The 18,849-nt window shown below is 38.7% G+C and overlaps 1 protein-coding gene across 7 annotated transcripts in view; it reads right to left on the reverse strand.

Annotated features, from left to right (window-relative positions):
• Positions 1–18,849, reverse strand: part of ubr5 (ubiquitin protein ligase E3 component n-recognin 5) — a 66,197-nt gene that overhangs the window by 8,560 nt on the left and 38,788 nt on the right. For 5 of the 7 annotated variants that reach the window (XM_056259420.1, XM_056259417.1, XM_056259415.1 and 2 more), the window contains 21 exons: positions 18,479–18,639; positions 16,895–17,134; positions 16,053–16,176; positions 15,429–15,540; positions 13,106–13,237; positions 12,171–12,428; positions 9,414–9,682; positions 9,127–9,338; positions 7,341–7,574; positions 6,958–7,031; positions 6,680–6,852; positions 6,458–6,571; positions 4,957–5,174; positions 4,760–4,880; positions 3,547–3,892; positions 3,242–3,329; positions 2,180–2,324; positions 1,958–2,088; positions 1,225–1,285; positions 846–1,024; positions 659–743 (listed from right to left, as the gene is read on the reverse strand). In XM_056259420.1, coding sequence (XP_056115395.1) covers positions 659–743; positions 846–1,024; positions 1,225–1,285; positions 1,958–2,088; positions 2,180–2,324; positions 3,242–3,329; positions 3,547–3,892; positions 4,760–4,880; positions 4,957–5,174; positions 6,458–6,571; positions 6,680–6,852; positions 6,958–7,031; positions 7,341–7,574; positions 9,127–9,338; positions 9,414–9,682; positions 12,171–12,428; positions 13,106–13,237; positions 15,429–15,540; positions 16,053–16,176; positions 16,895–17,134; positions 18,479–18,639 — 3,477 coding nt within the window. The remainder of the gene's footprint in view (positions 1–658; positions 744–845; positions 1,025–1,224; positions 1,286–1,957; positions 2,089–2,179; positions 2,325–3,241; positions 3,330–3,546; positions 3,893–4,759; positions 4,881–4,956; positions 5,175–6,457; positions 6,572–6,679; positions 6,853–6,957; positions 7,032–7,340; positions 7,575–9,126; positions 9,339–9,413; positions 9,683–12,170; positions 12,429–13,105; positions 13,238–15,428; positions 15,541–16,052; positions 16,177–16,894; positions 17,135–18,478; positions 18,640–18,849) is intronic. The other 2 variants (XM_056259418.1, XM_056259416.1) reach the window with 2 other exon arrangements.

Below are 18,849 nucleotides of genomic sequence, written 5' to 3' on the forward strand. Positions count from 1 at the left end.
CACAAGAGACAGAATAGCGAAATCCAGTCAGAAAATGTCACAGAAGTTTGGCAAATTGTGGATAAGTAAGTCAAAAGTAGTTTGTACAAATTGTTTAAAAACGAGGCCTGCATGTTCTGTACGTCTCTGTGAATGAGCGCAGTTTTGTCTTCCACACACTCAAGTTCGTGACACGCAGTTGTACGTACTTCTCAAAGTGAAAATAAAAATGAAAATATTTTGACATTTAAATGAAGTTTCAATATTATCAGTAGATATTGTTTAGAAAAAAAATTCTTAATTTGATTTCATTTTAAAAGATGAATTCAAATTTGAATATCGTATGCCTTTGATTTCCACCATTTTTGATAAATTTGTATTAAATCATAAATCCAGAAAAATAAAAAAAGACAAACCAGAATTTATGCAAAAAATAAAACATTTCATACATAGGCCCCATTATTGTAAAAATGTTGATAAATTATTTAATTGTTAAATTTATGAATTCAATTAATTAGACACTTTTTGATTATTAAAGGTGCAGTATGTAATATTGATGGTTATTTTGGAAAAAAAAATAAAACAGATTTTACAGGGCCCTAGCTTAGTGACAGGTTTTTAACCTCAGATCAAAGCAGGATATCGTTATTACAAAAGTTATTAACACGTAGATATTCACCTTCCTGCCGAGCAACACCTTGATGACGTGTCTGTTGAGTGTGATGGGGCAAAGTTCATTTTGTAACAGACATAACCCAAGTATCCTGTAGGCAGATGAAAAGAATCAGGGATATTAGTAGAAGCTGGTGGATCATTCTCACACTATTCTCTCATTGAAAGTGAGATCAAGTGAACATGTCTCATACCTGCCGATGTTACGGAAGCAGTTGAGCCTGGCCTCAGTGTTCTTGCCTGGACGGGGCGAGTAAAAGCCCCTCTTGCCGGGCTGGTAAAAGAGAGGTGCGTTATCATCCCCGTCATCAGGGTCGTCCAGCTCCATATCAACCACGCTGCGGGTGGAACCGTGCCTCTTTCGGTTCTCCTGCTGGTGGAATATGGAAATTACAATTAAAAACAGATCACAGGTGCAACAAAGAACTTCTTTAATCTCCAAAGAACTACATCAACTCATGCACAATATGCATGCAAAAACTATAGAGCACAAAATGATGATGAGTTGTACCCTGAACCTAAGCTGATGCAAAGAACAAGAAAAGAGCCTTTAGAGTTTTAGACACAACATACTTGTGCTTTTTCAGGAGTGTCGAGGAGGCCGAGGTCCAGTATACTGTCAGCGCCATTTTCCCTGTGCAAGAGAGAGAAGCTCATAAAATACTCCACTATCAGCTATAGGGTCTAGGTATATTACACCTTAAGAATCAAATGGCAAACAATGGTTACAAAAAAATACATTATTTATTAGTATTATAACAAATAAATTCAATAAGCAATTACTACAGTATTTATTAATTACATATAATAGTATTTAATACGTAATTTTATTATTACTTTTTAAATTAATAAATATAATATTGAATATGTCTTATGTAAATTACATAATTTATTTAATTATATACAATTACTTTATAGTATTTAAATAATATAATATTAATTATGTATGTAATATTATTAAATACTATAATAACTCAATAAAAGAACAGACACAAATTAAAGATCTAGCTGAAAAGCAATAAGCACTAGAAATAAGAAATACTACATAAATGTATTAAGTAATCAAATGTATAAAAAAAAACCTGCATAGTCTTTACTGTTACAAAAGTGAATCAGTCAAGAGCAATGAGAGATTTTTTTCTCTCTTTTGTAATTTGATTAACATTTAATGACAGACACTGCCGTCACTTAAAAACCAAATGCACAGATCCAATATACTGTTACACGGGCATTTTCCTTCTCAACGGTTTAAGTTCATTTAAGGCATAAATGAGTGTTTTCTTGACGGGGGCGTGAGATTATTCACCTTCCATGAGTTATGAGCAGCTCCATGGCCTCTTCCACACGAGCTCTGAGTGAGTCTTCACTGGCCAGAAGGAGCAGCAGCTGAGCAGGAGAGAGCTCCAACAGCATCCCTGTGATTTTACTGGCAAATGCCTGTAGAGAAAAGCACACCACATAAATGCATATCACACACTAAATCATCTTTTCAAAAGCCACATTTGCTGATCGTTGTACTGGTTTGTACCGGCTGCATGGCGTGCACTCGTGGGTACAGTCTCTCTCCTAGAGCCTGTCTGTGAGCCGGCAGCGGCTCCGGTTCATCACTGGGGTTCCCTTCTGATGCGGGTCTGAACGGCCGTGTGTCAATTGAAAGCTGTCTCCTTGAGTCCCTGCAAAAAAACAAACAAAAAAACAATTAAAAATATAAAAAATTAAAATGTTAAAAAAAATAATGCTTTAGATCTTTTATTTTATTAAATATTTTTTTTTAAGAATGCACTGATCATGATTTTTTACAAGCAAATGTATTTGTTTGTTGTTTATTCGCTCGATTACAGGCCAAACTGGCCTTAAACAACAACATATGTGTAGCCATTTGAAATTAGAGACAACTACTGCATTTTAATCACGATCCAAACAAAGATGCTACACACATGCAGCATGAGAAGATGTTTTTTATCTAAATAAGAAAGTATAATTTCAAAATTTAAAGCAAAAGCAGAATGGTCTGACTTTAGCTTTGTGGAATTGTGCTATCCAAAACATACCTGCACCTGAAAACAGTCAGTTCCCTTCAGAGACACATTCATATAAACCCTGAACCCCAAATCAATATTTATATTTTTCTTTGTTTACAGATATTGAATTATATTGTTTACAGACTTCATATTTCCATACAAATTACATTTTGGGAAATGATTGCAATGCAGTTTGTGTGCGACAGATCAGCCAAAAAAAAAAACCACACATGATCCAATCCGGTTCCGATCGACTTGTTGCATCTCTATTATTTTAAAAGAAACTCAATAAAATGAATTATATGCTTATATTCTCGTATTCTCTGGCAAAATAAATTTAAGCAATATCATAAATGTTATGGGTATTCTTTAAAAAAAAAAAAAAAAAAAAACTATTTAAAATTATTTAATTATTTAAAAATAAAAGATCACCTTCCATGATATATTCATGAATTTTCTGGCAAAATCAATTTATCATGAAAAATGTATCTAAAAAAAAAATGTATTAAGCTTATTTTGCCAGAACATACATCATGAATATTTGATATATAAGGCTCAGGTAAAGTCACCTGTCACGGTCTCGTCTGGATGCAGCTCTCAGTCCTCCGCTCCTCCTCTCACGCTCACGGTCTCGGTTCCTCAGCCGCTGCATAAGATCTGCAAACACACACAGAAAACCTGAGCATCACCTTCTCAAAAAACACCAGCAAACTTTCACCACATTTACGCAGCAGCTGAAACATTTATCCTGAAAAAAAAAAAAAAAAAAAAAAAAAAAAAAAAAAAAAAAAAGTAATAACGTTTCCATTCACCATTCCATAAAATGGCCTGTCAAAAAAAAGAAAAGAAAACCCAGAAGGAAATTGATACATACTGCTGGCCTGCATTCCCTTGCTGACGCTCTGTACACAGTCCAAATTGGGCAGCTTGTCATTGGACAGGAAAGCCTGTGCGATAGCCGTGTAAAAGCTCCGTGCCACTCCACTGCCCTCTCCTGGTTCATCCTTGAAAGTCACTTTTACACGATGCACAGCCATGGGCGTAGTGGTGCAGCGACGGCCGAAGTGGGCATTGAGCTGCCGCATGGTCTGCTGGATGAGCTGCTCTCGGTCACGGTCCACCTCCAGGGCCAGATCACGTGACTGAAGGTTCCTCAGCTTTTCCATCTCACGACGAAACTTGGACTCCTTTACCTCAAAACCACCCAGTTCGGTCAAGATCTGCAACGTTCAGAGAAAAGTGAAGCACTTTGGGCAACGTGAGTTGTATTAAACTGTGCTATATAAATAAATAAAACAAACAAACAAACAAAACAAACAAAAGTAGATATTTATAGAACAACTCTTTTAAATTTTCATGTTTATTGACAAACTTTTCTAGGGATGTAACTAACATTTATTTTGCTAATCGATTAATCTGTCGATTAATTTGTTGATTAATCAGATTAAACATAAAAAAAAGTGTTTTAAATAAGAATAAAAGTTTTTTTTTTAAAGTTATTCCACATCCTGCCCAATGTTGTCTTCCAAACAATGTGAAAATAAATATAGTGAATGTATCTATATCGGCTATGCTATATATTATGTGCAAAAAAGGGTTAAAATATAAACATCACATTCTAAACCAAAAAACAACTGACTGCTTAATTTTATTGCATACTGTGCTAGCAAAAAAATAAAAAGACCAAATTAAAAATTATTAAAAAAAACAAAAAGCACAAAATCTATATGTAACAAGAAATATTTTAGCAAAATGCATATTTTAGTCAGACTTTTTGCACTCCTGTAATACTGTGCTTCGTCTGTTTGACACACATGCATGCGCCGCCGAGTGCCTTTTGTTTGAAACGCTTAATATAAAGCCGTTTCAGACAACATGGGTCATGCACCTTTCCCGCAGCAGCTCACTCTGCGTATTCTGCTATTTTCCATATGCATTTTGTCCATGGAAATGTGTTATTCAATACTGTAAGTCGACGTGACCTGCGGATGGTTTCCATGCACAGTGTGCAAATGCAAAGTCTTTGGGAAAAGTTGTTCAAAATGGCTCTCTCTGAAAATAATCTGCTAAAAATGAGCTGCACTTACAGATCCCGGTTCTGCTCCCACGTCCTCCATGAAGACACGGCCAAACAGCTCCAAAGAAAGCCGCCAGCGGCCCAGCAGCATGTCGTGAGAGATCACCATCCCCATAAAACTACAGTGTGGACTGGAGGAAACAAGCAAGAAACGTCATCATCACATCACTCACCGCCCTTAATGAATCTATAAATGTTATTACTTACATAAATGTGGGAAGTGGCGGGCCATCGCTCTCTGTCAAACCAATCTCTGCAAGGAGGCTGCTCTTTAACTGGGCTGCCAGATCATGGGGTGAAGGGCCTGGTTTAGATGCATCCATGTCCTGCTCCGCAGTCGACTGCTCCTCGCCACCCCTCTGCCGAGACTCCATACTCATCACGTTCTTCATGTTCGCCGAATACGACATCTTTGTGGGTAGAATCTGGGATGAGAATTACCCATAATACAATATTGTAAAAATATTGCTTTATTGCTCATTGTTGAGACCTGATCAGAGAAGCGTTTTGGACCGCACTGGGAATTATTTAACATCAGTTTGTGTTTAAATAGGGGCTGTCAACTAATATTTAATTTTAATTAATTACATGATGTGCCAATTAATTAAACGCAAATTAATTGCACATCAAATTTGGTTGAGAAATTACTCCCAAAAGATCATTTAAAGTCATTATTGTGTTAAATGAGAAAAGCATTAAATAGACATTACAAAAATTAACTTTAGAAGTACATATTTTATTTAATTCAACAAACTTTTAGGCGGCAACTGCTTTTTTTTTTTCAGAAGCTGCCTCTGAATTGGTATTTAGATATATTTACAAGCCAAAACAGTTTGGTTACCAACATTCTTCAAAATATCTTTTATGTTCAACAGAAGAAATAAAGTCATACATGTTTGAAACGACATGAGGGTGAGTAAACGTAAATAAAAATATATTTTTTGGGCAAACTATCCCAAAAATAGCTTCATTTTTTTTTTTTTTTTTTTTTATGAAATGATTCTCTAAATAAGAAACTAAAACTGCCAGAAGGTTGCGGTAAATGTCTTTTTTTTTCCGGTAAATGTCTTAATGAGTAGGTAATGGAGTCATGGTTCATGAATTAATCAGTTGTTTGAACAAATTGCATGAATGAATAAAGTAAATAGCTCTATTAAATGACAGATTAGCTCAAAATGCGGAATCATTCAGAAAGGAAACACCGCTGTGTGTTGCTCAGAGATGCACAACAGTTCTCCCCCTGGCTTTAGGCATATAACTGCATTATATAGAGTTGTTGCCCTGCATCATGTTCGTCACCAATCTACCAATCAAATAATTTTAACGAGTTATTTTTCCATAACTAATTAAATTAACACGTTAAATTGACAGCACGAGTTTATATATAAATATGTTTATATAATAATTTATATATTTATTTATAATAAATAATAATTGTATTTATTTAAAATAAATGACTGAAACAAAATAAAAGTAAAAATAAAAAAGTAATAAACATTAAAATATGGTTGGTAAGTTTTAGGGTGAATTTAGTTTGGAATGGCGCAATGACAAATAATGGTCTGAAGTGATGATAAATTGCAGAGTTTAAAAACTCTCAGAAATTTTATATTTACAGAATTATATTTAAAATCAGTTTTTAATACTAAAAAAAAAAAAAAAACTCACCAATTTTCAGTACTGTGAGAAAGTATGTGGCCATATTTACCTGCAAGCAATTCATGTCCACAGTCAGATCCGTGAGGCCCTTACTGGCCATGTACGAGGATGAATAGAGACCCTGACTTGGCCGTCCAAACAAGTCCTCCTTTCTGGCATTGGGCTGTGAGATGAAGAGGAAAAACTGCAGTGTTAAACTCAACCATCTGCACTGACATCACAAATCACCTCTAATAGAAGAAGTGAAATGCAGGTACAGGGCAGCACTGACCTGCAGGAGATGTGGCTGGTCAGCCAGAGGAATGGCCTCAGCGAGAGGTACTTCAAAAGGATTAGGAGGGATGCATCCTAGGAAGGTCATGGAGTCAGAGCGGCGGAAAAACGGATGGTGCTGTCCGGTCTCAGCAGGCACTGGCTCCTCATCCTTATCCTGCAGGGTGGAGCCTGCGCAGTCAAGAGTAACAAAGAGGTTGGATTTGACAGCAGGAAACCAGCGCAGAATATAATTAACATGTCAACAGCTTTAACACATTTTCATGCTGAACTCACTCTGATTGGTGTCCTCATCATTCTCGTGTTCAGAGTCCTCATTGTCCAGGCCGAGTTCAAGCAGTTCACGATTCCTGAAGTCGGATGAAAAAAAGGCATTTAGTAATCTCACAACAACAGCTCACACTAGGGCTGGGCAACAACATCTCTAATACTGATGACTTGGACACATAAAATCTAAAAAAATTACATAAAAATGTTTTTCAGATAAATAAGCAAGTTTCACTAGTCAGTTGTTGGACAAGTCGACAATCGCAATCCATAGTGAACCCTTTTAAACCAGATCAAAGCAAAAAAAAAAAAAAAGAAAGAAAAAAGATTACTTTAAGCTATAATCATCCAAAATAAATATAACTACAAAAATTGTAAAATGGATAGATGACCTCTTCCTGTCAATCTGAGTGGTGTCGAGTGTCGTCTGCAGATTCATGGCTTTAATCCAGTAGATGAGGGCCTGGAAGACGTAGGCCACGTGTTTGAGCGAACACACGTCCAGCACAGGCAGGACGTCTGAATGCTCGTCATTATGGGAACGCATCAGAGACAGGGCGTAGTTCAGGAAGTCTCCTCGTGCTGACATCATCCCCTGACGAGCAGTCAAAAGTGTTGCGGCGCGCCTGAAGCACAAAGTATGAAATTTTACAATGACAATAGAGAGCTGCAGGGATTACAGTTTTGCAGGCCAAAGCCCAGAAACGACTTAGGATTTCCCACCTGAAGACTGTGTTTTTTGTTAAATGCCTGAAATAAGGTCTGTGGTGAACACAACCTCAAAATATATTCATGTTAGGGGTGTGACGAGACGCTTATCTCACGAGACGAGAGGAGACACGAGATTGGGTTCACGAGAACGAGACGAGATTTTTGCACAATTTTTCAGAAATCCTCAATGACAAAATTCATGACTGGAAAAATAGTATGCAGGTGCATTTTGCAATGTTTAACTAATAATCTTATAAAGTAGACCTGAAATGACATGCATTATGAGTATGAATTATCAAATGCATTGAAAGAAAACAATATACAAGCACTGTAAAAGGTTTTTATTGACTGGCTTTTCTCTATGATTTCACATTAGTCTCTTCAGCCCTTACTGTACATTTAAGAGCGGATTTCTGATTGAGGCTGTGTTTGTGTGACCTCCTAACTGAACTCCTTGAAGTCTTATGAAGCGCAAACAATAATTGCAAGTGCAACCATAATCAAAGTTAGCACACAGACTCTTTATAATTGTTTTCAAATTGCTGTTTTATTTTGCACCGGCAGTTATAGGGTTAATGCGTGAGTTCGGAAAAGGCCGGGTAGAGAGAAACGAGGCTGGTGTGTTTGTTTCTACAGTTCTGTTCTTGCGTTCCGATTATAAGTTCAGAAACGGAGCCTCCCTTGTCTGTTGTCCTTAAGACATTAGTAGGCTACTCTCTCAATATATTCGAAGTGCAAACTGAGACCATAGCCGCAAATAAACAGTCCAGAGATGGGTATTGGGAGACGGATGCATGCATGAGTGTAGCGGTGGAATATTCTATGGTAATCTCACCCTCACGCTCAGTCATGGCTTGGCGATATCGCGAGACAGCTTTTCACTCGACGAGAAATCTCGTCATGTTTTAGTCTCGCGAGATCTCGTGGCACGAGATCTCGTCACACCCCCAATTCATGTTTAATTCTACAACATGTGATTTTTTTAAAAGCTTTTACGCATCTTGAAAATGGTGGTTGCAAAGAAGTGGCTAAATAGGGCTACAGATGTTTTTGGGGGACATTAAACGTCATCAAGCGGAACAGGTAAGCTCATCTACTCACTAGTCGCTTTTACAGCCTCTTGTTTAAAATCATGCTCTTGCAAACTATTCTGACTCAAACTATCAGATTTTAAAAGTTGTCTGAGGCTTAGTAATGGTGATGTTGAAGTCATGACTAATGTAGTTTGTTTACAGCCCACATTTAGCTTTTTACTACTGCTAATTGTATTTAGGCTTCAAAATTCATAAAAGCAGTGTTCATTTGTGAAGATGATGAACAAAACATGTATGAATAATAAAGGTTGGTCACAGATTATATTCTGCAAAATGGGCTTTTGACGAGAGACCCACAGAAAATAGATGGGTGAATTTTCACTTCACGGTGATTGACAGAAATAATTAAATTTTAACTGCCCATGGGTCTTACCTTCGACCTTCAAGTGTACGGAGACTGGCCTCCTCTCGTGCGGTCATGCGCTCCCTGCGGCCTGTGTGTTGTGAAGCGTGCAGCGGGTGGCTGGGGTGACCAGGATCCCCGGCTGATGACAGAGCTGAGCCGTACCGCAGCTGCGCTTCAGTGGAATCCATGATCGACACCATCCAGTTCCAGGTGGGGATCAACTTATCCTCCACAAAGTTCTGAAAAACAAAGTCCTGTTATACTTTTCCTTAGTTGCAATCCGAGTTTGCTCGGGTAAAGATCGAACGACTCACCTGCAGATTGACAGCGTCCTGATAGGTGAGTTTGACGGCAGCGGGGTACTGCGAGTAGACCAGGTGGTTGTATTTGGGTATGAGGCTCATGAGGTCTGAGATCTGCCGGATGACGATGCTGTAAGCTCGAGCTAGGCTGCTGGCGGATGTCAGGTAACTGCTGGAGTTACTGGCCTCCAGGGCTGCGGCGGCGGCTGCTGCGCTGGTGCTGATGGCGCTGCTTCGTCGCAGGTTTGAAGGGTCGATGTAGATGAGGCCAGTGGAGCTCGCTGGAAGATGCATTAGAAATATTGTCAGTAACATTGAATTACTTACCATAAATTCTGGAATACAAGCAGCTAGGGGTGTGCCGGTTTCAGAATTGGTGATGACGGTTATGATGCGAGTCAAATGAGACGGGGGACGGGGGGGGGTTTGTAATAACTGTTCGTCTGTTATAGCAGGGGTCCCCAACCCCCGGGCCGCGGACCGGTACCGGTCCGTGGGTCATTTGGTACCGGGCCGCACAGAAAGAATAAATAACTTATTTCCGTTTTATTTATTCACACATTTACCTGTTCACATATCGTGTCTTTTGCGCGCTCAAGTTTGTTATTTCAAATGTAGGCGCGCGGTATGCACGCTCATAATTGAAGCGACGCGCCCGTTTTTTCCAAGCGCGTCCGCGCTGCATTGAGATAAAAACATCTCAACTTTTCAGAATGCCGCAAGCGCACTGTAGGTCACGTGACAAGAACCAACCAATCATCTTCCACACTGTAAACTGCTGCACTAGTTACTAGTAACAAATATTTTTACTAAAAATATTAATGCTCACAACTGATTCCTTGTTAAATCCATCATTGTTTATACAGAATTGTTCTATATTCTATATATAAATGTGTATGTGTTTGCTATTTCTGGTGTTTTATGACCACTTCAGTTATAGTCTAACCTCAGAAAAATCACGGCAGAAGCTCCGTTTACTGATGCTTGGGCCAACTTTTCTTAAAATATAATCACACTGGTCCTTGTCCACTCTGAAATAGGCTTTGAACCTCCCATTGTCCAGGCGGAGCTCCTGAATCAGCTGGTGAAATTCCCCATGGTTTTTGCGTTTTTGTAGTATCGGTTGCACGGTCTTGCACCCAAACACTGCAGCGTTTTTTTTTTTACTCTTCTTAGTAAATAAATCTGGTAACAGTTACAGCAAGGGTTTTTCGGTGGTGGAAATCCATTGCTGAAATTTCCTTGCTGTAACGGAGAGCGCAGCTAAAGGTTGCTCAGCAACGGAGGCCGGAGTGCAACCTCGAGCCTAGCGTTTTCTACGCGTTTTTAGGAGCACCTTAAAGGCCGGTCCGTGAAAATATTGTCTGACATTAAACCGGTCCGTGGCGCAAAAAAGGTTGGGGACCGCTGTGTTATAGGACAACTTAGTTTGAATAAACAAGCAGACACTGACACTTTTACTGAACAGCAAGACAACTAGAAGTGAATGTGCTTTCCATTAAATGAATCACACACAGTAAACAAATCCTTTAAAAAAAAAAAAAAAAAAAAAACCTTGCAATAAACGTGCTTTGTTTTAAATAAATAACACACAGTAAACAAAACCTTAACAAAAAAACTTTGCAATGAACTTTGCAATTTAGACGCGCAAACTGCGTGCCGGTGTGGTGAGACGTACATGCTCGGGCAGATTCGGCTTTAAGTCGTTCATCCTCGGATGTGGCGTCGCGCGCGCGCGGTTACAAAAAAAGCCGTGCATTTTTGCCGCGCGCACCTTCGCGCTCGTGCGGACGCGTCGAGTATAAACAAGGGTTTACTCCGTGTCAGCGCGCGCTCTGATCGGTAAAGGGGCACAGACCTCTCCCGAATCATCTCCAGCACTCAGCCTCCAAAGCACCACTGACTCCGCCTCAGTTTCCCTCGTAAGATGATATCAGTATTTAAACATTCTCTATGATAAAAAAATGTTTGGAAAAAATATTTTAATAGCACGGATTTGGCGGTTATAGAGTTCTAATTACGGTGTTCAACTATAACCGTCGGTCTCACGGTTAGATAATAACCGTCACACCCCTACAAGCAGCTTTTTTTTTTTTTTTTAAATCTGAACATTGCATTATTCAAGTCGCTTTGGAATGTTACAATTAAACCCTAAACTAAATGTGTTGAACATGATACAAGACAAATGTTTCCATCCATTAGTTTTAATTTTAGGAGAAAACTAGTTTAGTTTTTTTGGCGCCATTTTTCAACTTCCAGGATTGAATTAGTCTTCGTGTCAACGTCACAGGATGTGCAACTTATATGGTGCAACTTATTTATCTTGTTTATAATATTTGTGATAACAAACATACAAGGTCTCATTTGTTAACATTAGTTAAGGCATTAGATGACATGCACTAACAATGAACAATTTATTTTTAAAGCATTTATTAATCTTTAGTAAGAAAAAACTTGATCATGTTAGTACATCAACTAATGTTAAGAAATAAATATTTTGATTATTATAATGTATTAGTAAATATAAAAAAAAAATGACATTAGTAATAATAATGAATGAACATTACTAATAATAAATAAATGCTGTAGAACTATTGTTCATGGTTAGTTTATTGCAGTTAATTAATGTAACCAAATGAAACCTTATTGTTAAATGTCAGTAAACATTTCATTTTATTTACCATTTTTTCATTATATTTAATAAAATGTGACACTGTTTTTTTTTCTTCCTCTCAACAACGCAATTTTAATATGGTGGGAGATACTAACCAGCCGGTGCGGATGAGCTGGATGGGGCGCCGCCAGCGGAGCGCTGGTTGGGTGTAGTGCGAACAGCCCACTGCATGGACCGAGGTGCCTGGGCCGCACTGTTGGCATGTGCTGAGCCCGTTGTCCTCTCCAGAGGCTCATCCAACAGGAAAGTCTCCTGATCCACATCGTCACTCTGACTGCTGCTGCTGTCCGAGTCACTAGAGTCATTCGACTGAGAGTCGTCCTCGGAGAAGAAAGCAGGAACGCTGCTAGCACCTTCAGGAAAAAGACAGGACATTTCTCAGTGTGGGAGGTTATGCTAAAGTCAGCATCACAGATATTATTAAATACATGCCACTTTTTATCTAGCCCAATTTATTTTACATTATGGTTTAAAAGTGATTTATTTATTTTCCACACCAGAGTGGCATCAAACAGAATAATGCAATTGGTTTGAGCAGCCCATCTGGGCCTGACATAACATTTGCTCAACCAATAGCATGTATTTTGGGCAGGGCCACATGTTTGCTTGACTAATTGAAAAAGGATTTGAAAAGTCATTATTGCAATTGTTGTTGTGACACTAGATGCATAGGCTAACTCGGGTACATAAAAAATATATATATTAATGTACATTGTTCCCTTTAAAAAGAAAATGCTAATGAGAGTGTGCTATACCACTAACTAGTTGGTCTGTAATTTCTGCCTAAAGTAGATAAGCAACGCCATCTGAAGTGATATAAAAAGAAAAATAGACTGTTCAAACTCATTAAACGTAATTCTACAGGTGCCACACGGACAAATTAAAACAAAATGCATTTAAAGCATCTCATCTGAAGCCATTATAGCCTACTGCACGCTCAGAAGGTTATGTGGAAGGTTAGTTGAAAGGAAAAAAAGAAGGGACCATTTTGAGGCATAATTGCATAAATTTTTTTGTCAAATTGAAGCACCTGCTTCAGATCCAGCGGTAGCGGCAGTCACAACGCTTCTGCGTCCACTTGCGTTGTCCTGGTTGCTATGGTTACTCTCACTGTCACTCTCAGTCTCAGCAGCAGCCAACAAATCCAGCTCCATGTCACTGCCTGCAAGAAAAAGATTGTGACTTAAAGATGAACTGAACTGAAAAAAAATCGACGTTGATAACGTGTTGTTTGTGACAATTAAAACTAAATTACACTAAAAATTAATTAAAAATATCAATATAGCTTTAAGCAACACAAAAATTGCGCTTGTTACGCTGGCAGTTTCGATGACGTCACTGGCATGGTAGGACACGCAAAGGTGCATAGGCAACAGCTGCAGGTCCTAATACACAGACGAAAATGAGCACTTTTAACGGCATGGGTTACGCATTTGAACCTGTGAGGGACAGTCCAGTAGTTTCTGACTACCACCACCACATGGAGGATCAGTTTCAGGCTCCACATACAGCACAGGATCGTTTGGGGCAAAGTGACTGGTGTGGGTGTGTGAGCTGCCGGAGCATGGACACTGCACCGGAGTCAATCTGTTGCAGAGAACAACAGGCTCTGTTACAAAAAATGCACTTGAATAAATACCAAAAAGGCAGTCCATCTTAAATGATTTCTTGAACGCAATAGCCGATCATAAGCAACACATATAACTGTGATTGGCTACATCACTCAACGCGATGTTAAAGCGTTGTTATGAATAGAATGTTATGAGTAGAAACTCTGGCTTGTAAATCGTTTCTATTTTGTTTTAGTTGTTCTTGTTGCTTTTCTGCAACAGATGAATAAAAATCTATTATTTTTTATTAATAGATATTTCTAGTTTGCGGGAGCCCCGCGAATCGTTTTATTTATAACCCGCACACACAGAGTGAGTGCATAACCGCCCGCGCTCGCACTCGGAGTCTCGGCCATCAGATGTAGTGCCGCGCAGCACTCTATTGCGTTGGGAGTGCACGTCTCAAGGATAGTGTCGGGAAATATCGCTCGGGCAGAATAAGCTCTAGTTCACTCTTCCTACGCTAAGGAACCGAGAGTTGTCATCCAGTCTCTTTGCTAGAGAGAGAGAGAGAGAGAGAGAGAGACGAGGAAAACAAACAAGCATGCAAATGGAAATAATCGCGGCCGGAAAAATTATCGAGCTAATTTTTTTTATCGTGCGATTAATTTATTTATTGACTATCGCGACAGGCCTACTAAATAGTCTGTCACTAAAAAATGCTCACTACAGACTCGAAATCCAGGGGCTGTCGGAGGGCTAGACAGTTTTAAGGCAGCTAGCCTTGACTTGAGGGCTGGTTTCCTTGTCAAAGGTAGCCTGTGAAAATGTATCGTAACCCCAGCTGCCTTAGCCCTATACAATTCATTACTACAGCCAGGGGCAATACAGTATGAACCCCCCCTAGACCGGTTGGTTTCTGTTTCCCCAGCCATGTCAGCTAGCCTCAGACTATTTACATGCTATGGCTGCTCTGCTGGTGTTGGTTGGCAACGGAGTAGCCTACCATGCCAGTGACGTAGCCGAATGTTGAAATCCAACATGGCGGCGCCCGTGTAACAAAAACAACATTTTCAACGTACAGTTTTATCCCTTTTAACAAATTCTGCCAATTTAATAATTGTACCAATGATAATAAATAAAATAGATCTGTTATATCACCGTTTTTAAAATTTCAGTTCAGTTCATCTTTAAGCCTCATTTACAGAAGAAATTGTTGGCTTCTAGACAAAGACAACAAGCAGCGCCAGTGTTTCTAACACATGGTTTTGTTGATATAAATGTATATAAGCAGAGCAACATGTAGGGCTGGGGGAAATATTATCCTGATTTTTTTTTCATATTCGATATCATTATTTATTACACGGCTCTCTAAAATGCTCAACTGATTGGTCTATTACGACATTTTGAGGTCAATTACAATATCCGTTGGAAACACTGTATAATGACACTTATCCGAGAATTTGTAGATAGCCAATTCAATATTTATACTAAATATTTTGTGTCTAATTATTTACTTGTGTGGCAAATAGCCATGTAATAAGCAAGATGATGTACATCCATCTGTCCACATTGTTGTCGTAGCAAAATAAACCTCATCACAATATTCATTTTATACTATTGGAAAAGGAAAGGCATTCCACATGTTTGTTAGACTTCAAAAATTAAAATAAACAGTTTTCTGTGTTTGGTTTACAATCTTTTAATTTAGGACCCCAAGAAATAGTATTTTTTTTTGGATTCAGCGTTTTATGATGATATTTATACGGTATGAATTAAAACATCTCTGTGATTTGTGTTTACCATCTTCATCATGCTCATCATGCTGTCCTTCGGCCTCTGCGTTCTCCTCCCCCTGCTCCTCCTGGTCATCATGGTGATCCTCCTCTCCTGCAACTCCCTCCACCACCTCTACCTGAACAGGTGAACAGCCAGGTAGCATTTAGAGAACGAGGTTAAAGTCACCATGAAATTTTTTTATTGTTTTGTAATTTTGTTTATTTTGTTATGGAATATTACAGTATTTATTATTAATCATTTATCAGTGCACTTTCTTAAAATTCATGTGCCTCATAATCTTTAATCAAAATAACTTCCCCCTCCCTCTTGAGTGACATTTGTTCTCTAATGACATGTTTACTTTGGGAAGGGCGGTGCAATCTGTCACTCACATGAGACTGAACAACAGCAAACCACAACCATCCAATCAATTCCCCATGGATAAAATCAAGTCCCGCCCTACATTTGTTCTTATTCCAGACGCAGTTTTACTTGGATATAAATTACAATAGGGAAAAAAGATGATTGCAACATCTGTTTCAAGCCGACTTTAAGGCAAACCAACAAACCAACCAACATATTGGCCAGTGTAATAAAATGGCCAATATTTGGCATAGTTGTGCTACATGCAAGTGTAGGGCACCGCACCTCTTCTACATCAGCAGAAACAATATCATCCTGCTCCTCGTCACGTCCGCGGGCCGTCTGGGACTGGCTGCTGCGGCGGGGCTGAGGGTTCCTGATGATGTACGAAGAGGCTGATTGACTGGAGCTGAGTAGCACAAGAAACCATCAGCATTAACGACAACTTGATTCAGAGACATTAGAATACTTTGCAAAAGCATCAGTGTAAATTTAATGGAATAGTCCGACCAAAAATTAATTCTGTCACCATTTACGCATGTCATTCCAAACCTGTATGCATTTCTATCTTCTGCTGAAAACAAAAGATATTTTGAAGAGTGTTGATACCCAAACAGTTTCAGTTCCCATTGACTTACATTGTATGGACATACAACAAAATAGAAGTCAATGGGAACCAAAACAGTTTAGTTACCAACTAAAATATTTTTATTGTGTGTTTTATAGAAGAAAGCCATACAGGTTTGGAATGACATGCGAGTAAATTATGACAATTTTTATTTCACTGCAATAGCATCAGAGTAAACCCAATTAAATAGTCCACCCAAAAAAGTTAATTGTGGGGGGCAAAAAATATAATTCAATGCAATACAATGATGATTGAGAGATGTACAAACAAACATTACTCAAAAAAGCATGTAGTATCATATTTGATATTCAGATATTAAAATGACGTATATGGATAATCTTGGAAAAAAAATTATATGTATACATTTAATATATAAACAATATATATATATATATATATATATATATATATATATATATATATATATAGCCAAGCTTATTAAAATTATTAATGTATTAATTAAAGGCTTATAAAGCCTTTAGACTAAAGCATCACCCACCTGCTGGACTGATCCGGGGAGGGCCGTGGTGGCAGCGGCTCAACAGAGAAGAGCTCCTCACTGCCCTGCACAGCATCAATGCTGGTACTGGCCAGAGTAAAGGGCGCTGTAGGGCGAGCGATACCCATGCGCACCGGCACAATCAGGGACTCTGCCACATTACAGAGCTCTTCCACTGCATACGGCAACAGCGCCTGGAAAACACGCCTGCACTTCCCGATGGGCTGAGGGATGAAGTTGCTGAAGGAAATACACAGGGGAGAGAATGTGAACAGTGTGATTATTGTTTAGAAAGGCTATAGCATGAAAAAGGCAGATTGTAACAAACCGATGGTTTATTCATTAACTGCATAAAGGCACAAGAGCTATATAATGTCTGTTGTGTTGCATAATCAAACGTTTTTCTTTGGGTAAAATTAAATACAGCAGGGCTCGACAATAAGGACTGCCAGGAGGTGTCTTTCACTTCTAATTCACACAAAATAATATCAAAATGGCCGTCTTGACGAGTATCCTTGTAAACATAGCTATTTACATTCATACTGAGAAATAAAAGGCTTGTGAACGAGTATATTGGATCCGTGCCATTCTTAAAGTGACAGAAGTCTAATATTCCTGCTGCCCTGAATTTTACCAGCAATGTTGAGATCATAATGTTCATTTAGTGCCCTTAGAAATTTGTAGGGGTGGGGGAAAAAATCGATTCTTAGATGCATCGCGATGCGGACGTGGACGATTCTGAATCGATTCACAATTGTCAAAAATCGATTTTCAAAAAAAAAAAAAAAAAATTAGATATATATTTATAATAACGTAATATTGACGGAACGCGAAAGACGGAACTCTGAAGCGCGGAAGTGCAGTGGCCGGACCGTCTGTGGCGTGCACGTAACAGACGCGGACGCGATGGCTGAGCGCCAAATCCAAACACCCTCCTCGTTAAAAGCTGACGTGTGGAAATATTTTGGCTTCTGACGTTGAAGGGGGAAAGGAGCTGGACAAGAGCCACACTAGTTGTAAGCTTTGTAGAGTAAAACTAAAATATTTCGGAAACAAGACACATATGAGAAGCCATATGACACGTTTCCAGCCAGAGGAGGAAAAACACTCGGCTGTAACGTTACCGGTCGTTGTTATATTATTAATTTACTACAAATATGCTGCTGCTAGTTCAGACACACATGTATTTTCCTGTTGGTTCTTTGCAATGTTAATAAAATATATTGTACGTTAATTCTTTATGGGTCATTACTTTCTACTTTTAAAGCAAAGTATTTATAGTCACACACACACAAAAAAAAGATTCTGATAATCGATTTAGCATCGAATCGCAGCCCTCTGAATCGTAATCGAATCGAATCGTGAGGTGCCTAGAGATTCCCACCCCTAGAAATTTGTGTGTCAAATATAATACAGTAAGTTTTATAGGGTTAAAAAAAAATCAACAAGCGTGAACGACTGACTTTCAAGATGAGGTCATCAGATAAAATGCTTTTAAAAGTCAATATTTTATAAACTCCCTTTTCAATTCTCATCAGTGTGACTGACTACAGTACAAAGCAAAGTTGAGTAAATAAGTCATACTTTTTCTTCTTGGAGGATGCCATCTCCACACTGAGGATGACAAACACTCGGGCCACAGAGCGCAAGAACCTCCGTGTGACATTGATGGCCTCCTCCCTGCGGCCGGGGGTGTATTTATTCTGTAGCTCCTTCACCAGGGTCCCTAACAGAGTGTCAATAAACTGGGGAACAACAAAAGAGGAAAGTTAGCACTGAATATGGCACAAGAAACATGCATCATCATGAAAAGGTTCCCACAATTTTTCCATGACCTTTCCATTACTCTAATAAATAATTCGGATCAGTTTGTGAAAACTCAAAAAGGTATGATTTAATGAAGAAGAGAAAAAAAAAGAAAGAAAAAAAGAAATAAAATAATAATCGCTCGCTAC

This window comes from Rhinichthys klamathensis, unplaced genomic scaffold (genome assembly GCF_029890125.1).
Source record: "Rhinichthys klamathensis goyatoka isolate OS25496 unplaced genomic scaffold, OSU_Roscu_1.1 h1tg000168l_1, whole genome shotgun sequence".
In the NCBI taxonomy this organism is placed as follows: Eukaryota; Metazoa; Chordata; class Actinopteri; order Cypriniformes; family Leuciscidae; genus Rhinichthys; species Rhinichthys klamathensis.